Here is a 9,843-nt window from a genome sequence, read left to right as displayed (position 1 = left end):
CCCTACTAAACAAGAACCGGTTGAACCGGTTGATGCTCCCCGAGAAGGTTCTGGACACAGGAAAGTATAAAAAAATGAACAAAGGGCAAAAACTCCAAAATTAGGCAAGGCGGAGTTATGTTTTTTTGCACTGCACTTCTATTCAATGAGATCTATCTATCTATAAAGTTTCCTGATGATATCAGAGTTATGTCTCGGGTAAAATTCAAAGTGTAAAAATGAACAAAGGGCAATAACTCCAAAATTAGACCAGGCTTTGTTTAGGTTCTTTAAACATTGCAGTTCTATCCAATTATTTCTAGCTACCTACAAAGTTTCATGTTGATATCTCTAATAGTTTTAAAGTTATGTCCCGGACAAAAGTCAAAAAGTAAAAATAAACAAAGGGCAATAACTTCAAAATAAGGCAAGGCAGAGTAATTATTCTTAAGCACTGCACTTCCACCCAATGAGACCTATCTATCTACAAGGTTTCATGTTGATATCTCTTGTAATTTTAGAGTAATGTCCCAGACAAAGTTCAAAGTGTCAAAATGAACAAAGGGCAATAACTCCAAAAGTAGGCAAGACAGTGTTACAGTTCTTGTGCACTGCAAACCTACTTAATGAGATCTATCTACCTACAAAGTTTCATGTTTGATACCTCTTATAGTTTTAGAGTTATGTCCCCTGGACAAAGTTCATAGTGTGAAAATAAACAAAGGGTGATAATTAAAAAAATAGACAAGGCAGAGTTTACGGTTCTTGTGCACTGCACACCTACTTAATGAGATCTTTCTACCTACAAAGTTTCATGTTGATACCTCTTATACATTAAGAATTATGTCCCGGACACAGTTCAAAGTGTAAAAATTAAACAAAGGGGGATAATTAAAAAAATAGGCAAGGCAGAGTTACGGTTCTTGTGCACTGCACACCTACTCAATGAGATCTATCTACCTACAAAGTTTCATGATGATACCTATTATAGTTTTTAGAGTTATGTCCTGGACAAAGTTTTTAAATTTTAAAAAATAAAAAACAAAGGGGGAAAATTCCAAAAAATTAGGGGCAAGGAAAAGATTCCCGGTTTTTCCTTGGGTCACCTGCCACCTATCTTTTGAAAATTAAAATTCTACCTTACAAAGAAAAAAATGTTAAAAATTTCCCTTTTCTTTATTTTTAGAAACTTTTTTTTCCCCCGGAAAAAAAGTAAAAAGTTAAAAATAACAAAGGGGGAAAAAATAATTTCATAAAATTTTAAGGAAAATTTGCGAGTTAAGGTTTTTGGGTGCACGGCAACCTTCCCTTCAATGGATATCTATTTTTTACCTTTTTAAAGTTTATTTTTGATATTTTTTGTTTCAATTTTTGCCCCAGAAAAAAAAAGGGGAACAAAAGGGAGGAGGGAGGGAAAAGGGGAGGGCGACGAGGGGACCGGGACGGACGGCCCCCGGGACAAGGGGGCGGCGACTTTTGGTTTGCTCCCGGGAAAATTTTTCGTGGGAAAAGCTTTTAATAACACATGTTTTTTAAAAGGAATGATAAAAAATTTAAATTTTTAATAAAAATTCGTATAATTTTCGAAATAATAGGGGAAATAACAAACGCGGGACGGTACATACTTTTCCCTTGAAATCAAATCGGGGGAAGTTAAAAAGCCAAAAGTCTTTTTTCACATGGTATCTACCCCTTTGCAATTTTTGAGAAAAAAATGCCCCCGGGAACTCTGGGGTGTTTGTTGTCAAAAACCTGTCGTTTTCCTTGTTAAAACCCCGTACTGTCAAATTTTAAATTTTGGAAGAAAAACGACAACATTTTGACCCTTTTGTGAGGAAAATAAACATTAAAAATAGGAGGAACTTTAAAAAATACAAAGTAGGGAGAAAAAAAAAAACCCCCCCCCCCTTGGTTTGACCTGGGGGAAAAAAAAAAATGTGTTCCTTATTCAAGGAATTGCTCGAGGTGTTCATTATATTACTCTCTAAATAATCGTTACATAGAATTTATCAATTCTCACAGTTCGTGATGTATGTGGGCAGCAAAAATGAGCAAATGTATTACTATCAATTTTATGTTTATAATCCTGCAACATCGCTTTTCATAATCGTTTCGTTTATATTATTAAGAGATAAATACACGGCAGAGTAGGGCTTATCACTATGACGTGTATTATTGTCATTAATTCACCTGATCTAAAAGTAGCATAAAAAATGCTTTGATATTTCTTTCGTTGAAATTCCTGTCTCTGTAAATTTCTTCTGTACAGTACAGTAATTTCTAGACTACCGAGTTCATTAATTCCCTTATGCTTATACATACATAGTAGTACACTAGAATCAAGAAAAAAGTTTTATTTTTCTCGGAATAAATTAGTCGTGTTTTTCGTTAAATTTCACTAAAACTGTGTTTGTACGAAATACGGCATAAAATCAAGCGATTCATGCTCATTTTTACAGCAAGTTGTTTTGTTGACTAAAATGTGACGTCATTGTTGTACTCATGTATGATTTTAAGTTTTCGGCCCCGAGCCGCAAACTCATAAACGGCAATGTGACACTCATTATCAATTGAAATCAGAAGCAATTTTGTTACTATATATAGTAACAAGTGCATTAATAGTTACAAAGATTTTTTTATACAGGTTGTTTGTCTCTATATAATCTTTTTTTTTGCAAACAACCGTTTATATAGATCTTCGGTCATATAACCTGCTAGAAAATTTTTGTAACGAATTTATAATACAGCAAACTACTTTTTTTTTAGAAAAACACCCGGAAATTTCTTCATAAAATGACATCACCCGTGCATATATAGCCTCATAAACGTCATGATAATCCAATAAAAAGCGACGTTACAAACGTGCAGTATATAGAGGATATTGACTGAGTTTTTTGTTTTAATACTTTAATTTATTTTACCAGTTTTAAAGAAATAAAAATTATCTCGCCCCCCTTTTTTCATTTTTTTTTTAAAAGTACTTGCTGTATTTTTTATATGCGTTATACATAAAATTAAAGATTTTTAGGGCAGCTTATAAAGGGCCCTTTTATAAACGGTAAAAAATCTTTATTATTTAAAAACATGTTTGGTAATAATTTTTACTGTAAATTTTTAAACCCAAAAGGAAAAAAAAATAACTTTTGAAAAAGTTGTTTTTTTTTACCCTTTTAAAATTTTAGGGTTTTTTTTTACGTTTTTTAAATTTAACCTTTTCTTAAAAAAGGGGGTTTAGAATGTCTCAAAAGCTTTCCATTGATGCCCTCCATTCTCCCCCATGACAACTTTTATACTGTTCAATCTCTATAAATTGTAAACCAGTTCTTTACTGACTTTAAATGTTAATTACAGAATTAAGCCTATTTCTATGGAAAATGTTATCTCTTTTAAGCTGTTTCTGGTAAAGATAAGCAGATTTATATTATATACTTATAAATGAAATATTGATGGAATAAATTGCGTATTTTCATTTTTCCGTATTTTCAACTGTAAAAATTTATTTTTTAAGTGAAACATATTTTCCATATTTTCACTGATATCTTGCCGGACTACTTTCTTCTTAATTCAGCCAATATACAAAAATTAAGTGAAAATCTTTCAAATTGTAAATGTCAAAGAAGACAAAAAATGTATATAATTAAACAGAAAATTCAAGTTTTTTTCCTTAAATACAGAATTTACTTTCATCTTGTGGTATGAAAATTATCATATTTCACTCGTGGCTACCGCCAATCATATAAATATTTATTTTCATACCACTCGATGAACTTAAATATTCTCTATATATGTACGTTAGAATTGTTCTCATAAAAAATACAAAATTAAAATAAAAAACACAAAATAATTTAATTATCCTATGTTATAGTTTCTACAAATCGATAGATAATGCGTAAGAAATTTCAGAGATTGTAATTAAGTTTTTAAGTTTTTTTGTTATTTCTTGTGTGTGCGTGCGTGCGTGTGCGTGTGAAATTTGACGCATAAGAGTTTTAGTTTCAAACGTACATTATCGTATTACCATTTTCTGTCGGTATTTCCAGCCCTTCCAGCCTCTTGTCGGATTCAAGTTTCCATTCAAACGCTTATCTCTGTAAAACAACAGCAAAATCAACACAGTTAAAAATTAAAATACATGTACATGCATAGCATCATTCTGTTGTTGATAAATTCATGTTCAAGCTTTTGTTCTTCTTCAAACTAATCGTTAATTAAGTGACTTGGGAAAATTGTGTGGGTGCAAAGGGCCCATCTTAAAGAATTTTAAAAAAGGGGAAACCCTTTTTTTGTCAAATCTTTTTTAACAAGTTTTGGGATCAATTTTATTTAATTTTATTATGTTTGGGTGCATCCTTATATTTAAATTAATGAAAATATATGTTTTTCTGGGCCCCCTTTTAAAAAGAGTCGCCCCAAACATTATACGAGTGCATTATTTAAAGTTTGGGGGAAACCAAAATTTCATTTTTATTGTCAATTAAACAATATCATGGGAAAAGGGCAGACTGACATAATAAAACTGTTATTATGACCCCTATTAAAACCCTTTAAAACATGTATATTTCATTTAAAGTTTCACATCGTATAAGGGAAAGATTGCATAAATAAAGGAAACATTGACATCATATATTGTTAAGTTGACTCTATATAAGGATGATTCCAAATACTATACTGGTATTTTGACTCTACTGTATATAAGGTTTGTTTCACACAATATACTGAAAAATGCACATCTTTTATTGATAGATTGGCATAATATAAGGAGACATTGACATAATATATTGTTGACTCTATATTAGAATTATTTCGTATAATATATTCATAACTTCACATCTTATAATGACAGACTGACATCATATAAGGTCAGATTGACATAATTAAGAGTTATTTGACCTTATATAAGGGTGGTTCCACATAATATATTCGAAAATGCACATCGTATAATGATAGATTAGCATCATGTAAAGACACATTGACGTCATATATTTAAGAAATAACATCGGCCGGAGAGGTGTATATCGGCTATTTAACACCGGTTTGGAGTTTTGATGCGTAGGAATTGACCACAAAGGCCGTAGGCCTGAGTGGTTAATTTTGTTATAAGACAGTGAAAAAAACGCGCATGCTTTACATAGGGTGCGTTCTTGCATGTATGTGTATGTGCGCGCGCGCGCGCGCGTGTGTGTGTGTGTGTGTGTGCGCGCGCGCGCGTGCGTATGCGCGTGCCTGTGCGTGTGTGCTGATTCTATATTGTGTTGACAAAGTGACTAGTTATGAATGATCCTTTTTGAATTTAAAATGTTATAAGTTGCTAATGATTTTGTTTTATATTTGAACAGTTACTACATGTGATTTTTTAGGTTATATTAATAAAATGATACTGTATGAGCTTTAGTTGAGAGAGTAGCTAGTGGTGAATGTTAAATATATTAATTATAATATAAAGCTGCATGGTTATCCTTTTAATCAAGCGTTCGTATGTTTCTTTAAGCTTATTCATTTGTATAGTTGTAGTAAAATTAAATTTGTAAAGTTGTAGTTAAATTATATAGAATTTTGTTTCTGTTTTATTACAATTTCCATTTTCTATATTTACATATATTTTGTAATGTCGTATTGTACAAACTGTAGAAATCGCATTAATATACAATCAAATTTAACTTTTCATTTTATTCCAAAATAGCGGTTTAATCTTCCTCCAAATATTTTGGATAGAAAAACCTTAATAACTAGGCCAGTAACAATGCCTGTCACGAAAACATTTGATCTGTATTAAAATTAAATACGTCTTAATCTTTTATATAGGATTTACACTTGTACTTATTATATATATGTGTACATTTCAAGTACATTTTGTAGTTTCTTTTACAACATTTATGTACTAACATGTCACTTTAGATATTTGAACTATGTATCTAAAATCTACCTTAAATCTACTTAATATAACTTGAATTTATGTATTGGCTTTCAACATATGACCAACTGCTTGTATCATAAATATGTTATATTATAGCACTTTGCTACATAACATTGTTATAATAGTTCTTATCACGGTATGTTAGCGTGCAATTCCAAAATGATGAAAATACTTAAACAGGTTATAAAGAAAATCACGTTGAATTTTGTATATGAAAACTAAATATCTGTTGGTTTTTTGTTTTTGTTGTTGTTTTTTGTTGTTGTTTTTTTTCGTATTAAATATAGAAAAATAACAGCAAAGCTTTAAAGCAAAAAAAAGGAGGGAAATAAATTTTCTGTTCTGCTTAAAGCAATGTTTCATTAAGCGATAATCGGCCCGCAAAATTAATAATGCCCTCGGGGCCATTATAAAATTGTACTTTTTCACTTATTTTCAATAAATCTCTGTTGTTCAAAATAACACTTAAGCCGATTTCGGCCCCGATTATATTCACATTACTATGTTGGTGTATTATGATAACGACATTTTATATCAACATTACTATGGTGGTGCATCATGATAACAACATTTTATATCAACATTACTATGGTAGTGTATTATGATAACAACATTTTATATCAAGATTACTATGGTGGTGTATTATGATAACGACATTTTATATCAACATTACTATGGTGGTGTATTATGATAACGACATTTTATATCAACATTACTATGCTGGTGCATCATGATAACGACATTTTATATCAACATTACTAAAGTAGTGTATTATAATAACGACATTTTATATCAACATTACTATGGTGGTGTATTATAATAACGACATTTTATATCAACATTACTATGGTAGTGTATCATGATAACGATATTTTATATCAACATTACTATGGTAGTGTATTATGATAACGACATTTATATCAACATTACTATGGTGGTGTATTATAATAACGGACATTTTATATCAACATTACTATGGTAGTGTATTATGATAACGACATTTTATATCAACATTACTATGGTGGTGTATTATAATACGACATTTTATATCAACATTACTATGGTAGTGTATTATGATAACGACATTTTATATCAACATTTACTATGGTGGTGTATTATAATAACGACATTTTATAATCAAACATTACTATATGGTAGTGTATTATGATAACGACATTTTATATCAACATTACTATGGTGGTGTATTATAATAACGACATTTTATATCAAATTAGCTATGGTGGTGTAATTATAATAACGACATTTTTATATCAACATTACTATGGTGGTGTAGTTATAATAAACGACATTTTATATCAACATTACTATGGTCAGTGTATCCATGATAACGATATTTTATATCAACATTACTATGGTAGTGTATTATGATAACGACATTTTATTATCAACATTACTATCTTGGTGCATCATGATAACGAACATTTTATATCAACATTACTATGGTGGTAGTATTTATGATAACGACATTTTTATATCAACATTACATATGATGGTGCATCACATTGATAACGACATTTTATATCAACATTACTATGGTGGTGCATCATGATAGGGACATTTTATATCAACATTGCTATGGTAGTGTATTATGATAACGACATTTTATATCAACATTACTATGGTAGTGTATTATGATAACGACATTTTATATCAACATTACTATGGTGGTGTATTATGATAACGACATTTTATATCAACATTACTATGGTGGTGTATTATGATAACGACATTTTATATCAACATTACTATGGTAGTGTATTATGATAACGACATTTTATATCAACATTACTATGGTGGTGTATTATAATAACGACATTTTATATCAACATTACTATGGTGGTGTATTATGATAACGACATTTTATATCAACATTACTATGGTGGTGTATTATGATAACGACATTTTATATCAACATTACTATGGTGGTGTATTATGATAACGACATTTTAAATAAATCACTTTTCTATGGTAAGTGTATTATGATAACGACATTTTTATATCAACATTACTATTAGTAAGTGTATTATGATAACGACATTTTATATCAACATTACTATGGTGTTTTTTTTATGATAACGACATTTTATATCAACATTACTATGGTGGTTTTTTTATGATAACGACATTTTATATCAACATTACTATGGTGGTTTTTTTTATGATAACGACATTTTATATCAACATTACTATGGTGGTGTATTATGATAACGACATTTTATATCAACATTACTATGGTGGTGTATTATGATAACGACATTTTATATCAACATTACTATGGTAGTATATTATGATATCGACATTTTATATCAACATTACTGTCTTGGTGCATCATGATAACGACATTTTATATCAACATTACCATGGTGGTGCATCATGATAACGACATTTTATATCAACATTACTATAATGGTGCATCATGATAACGACATTTTATATCAACATTACTATGATGGTGCATCATGATAACGACATTTTATATCAACATTACGATGGTAGTGTATTATGATAACGACATTTTATATCAACATTACTATGGTGGTGTATTATGATAACGACATTTTACATCAACATTACTATGGTGGTGTATTATTATAAAGACATTTTATATCAACATTACTATGGTGGTTTTTTTATGATAACGACATTTTATATCAACATTACTATGGTGGTGTATTATGATAACGACATTTTATCATTACTATGGTAGTGTATTATGATTACGACATTTTATATCAATATTACTATGGTGGTGTATCATGATAACACCATTTTACATCAACATTAATACGGTTATGCATCATAAAACATTAAAATGATATGTTATCATAATAAAAAAAATGATATGAAATGTTACCATAATACACATTATAATAACCACTTTTTATATCATCATTAATATTACGTTGAATTAACTGTATCAACTGGCGTATTATAATAACGACATATATAAGCCAAGTTAGACTCCATAATTTGATACTGATGCAATAAATCAACAAATAACACTCTTAACGTCACACTCCACTTACCTTTTCCTTTCCCACAGAAATGGAGTCCATGCATGTCTCTTATTGAAAACCCTCTTCTCCACGTATGCCGCATAGTTATCCGAGCCAGGTTCGAAGGAACGCCGCCGTCGTCGACGTAAGGTTGATTCTGAATTTCCACCAGTTTCAGAAAACGTAGTGTTTTGTTGGCCGTATGCCGACTGTCCATTATTATCAGTCGTCTGATCGTGCCAGTCCGAGCTTTCTATATCTGCTAGTTGAAGTTGGTACCCGTCCTGGGTTGGACTTACCCGTGTCATGTTGAGGCTCTAATACTTAGAATTCCAGAAGATTCTAATCGTATTAGAAAACATCCTTGGTTTCAATTTCGCTCGTTTTATCAATATATAGCCTAGCTTTAGCCGTAAAATCAAGTGATCTACAAACTTTTATAAATTACAATCACTTATTATTTGCATACAAATATAATCCTCCACATTTGGTACTTTTACGCATTTGATCCGTGCTAACTTTGACAATTAATTCAAATGGATTTTAATACCCACTAAAAAGATTCAGAAATATCCGCTTAAAAATAAGTCAGTAAATACTAAATGCACTAACTTACATCGAGGACTGCTTGGCACACAAAGCAATGGACATCCGCTTAATATATAATGATATTAAGCTTGGGCCTCGGAAATAGAAATATAGTTATCTGGTCCCAGTCAGTGAAGAAGACAATAACAAGAAAAATATTACATACATTCGTAGGTAATATAGGTACGATTGCATACTACTTTTTATGAAGACTTTTTTTGCTTGCTGCATTATAGGTGTAATGTAAAATGAACAAACATGTCTTGAGATATTTTTGTATCTTTAAACATTTTCATGGAATGTAATAACTAATTAATGTATCATCATATTAAAGTTGCATGCCTT

The 9,843-nt window shown here is 30.4% G+C and overlaps 1 protein-coding gene across 1 annotated transcript; it reads right to left on the bottom strand.

Annotated features, from left to right (window-relative positions):
* Positions 1-3,210: 3,210 nt before the first annotated feature.
* Positions 3,211-9,413, bottom strand: LOC132759266 (uncharacterized). The gene is made up of 3 exons (XM_060751007.1): positions 8,941-9,413; positions 3,998-4,067; positions 3,211-3,282 (listed from the first exon to the last, which is right to left on the bottom strand). The coding sequence occupies exons 1-3, from the start codon at positions 9,216-9,218 to the stop codon at positions 3,211-3,213; spliced, it is 420 nt and encodes a 139-aa protein (XP_060606990.1). The 5' UTR covers positions 9,219-9,413.
* Between the last annotated feature and the right edge of the window lie 430 nt (positions 9,414-9,843).

The sequence above is a fragment of the Ruditapes philippinarum genome, unplaced genomic scaffold (genome assembly GCF_026571515.1).
Source record: "Ruditapes philippinarum isolate M1 unplaced genomic scaffold, ASM2657151v2 ctg477_1_1_1_1, whole genome shotgun sequence".
Lineage (NCBI taxonomy): Eukaryota > Metazoa > Mollusca > Bivalvia > Venerida > Veneridae > Ruditapes > Ruditapes philippinarum.
The sequence above is the reverse complement of the archived record's forward strand: the minus strand, read 5'-3'. Positions and strand labels throughout refer to the sequence as shown.

Bases quoted from the DNA above. Each gene is read 5' to 3' on its own strand.
- LOC132759266 (XM_060751007.1), bottom strand. From the start codon at position 9,218: ATGACACGGGTAAGTCCAACCCAGGACGGGTACCAACTTCAACTAGCA. The intron at 4,068-8,940 runs GTAAGTGGAGTG...GTTGTTTTACAG, and splicing joins TTTCTGTGGGAAAGGAAAAG to AGATAAGCGTTTGAATGGAA. The intron at 3,283-3,997 runs GTAATACGATAA...TACAATTTATAG, and splicing joins GGAAATACCGACAGAAAATG to AGATTGAACAGTATAAAAGT.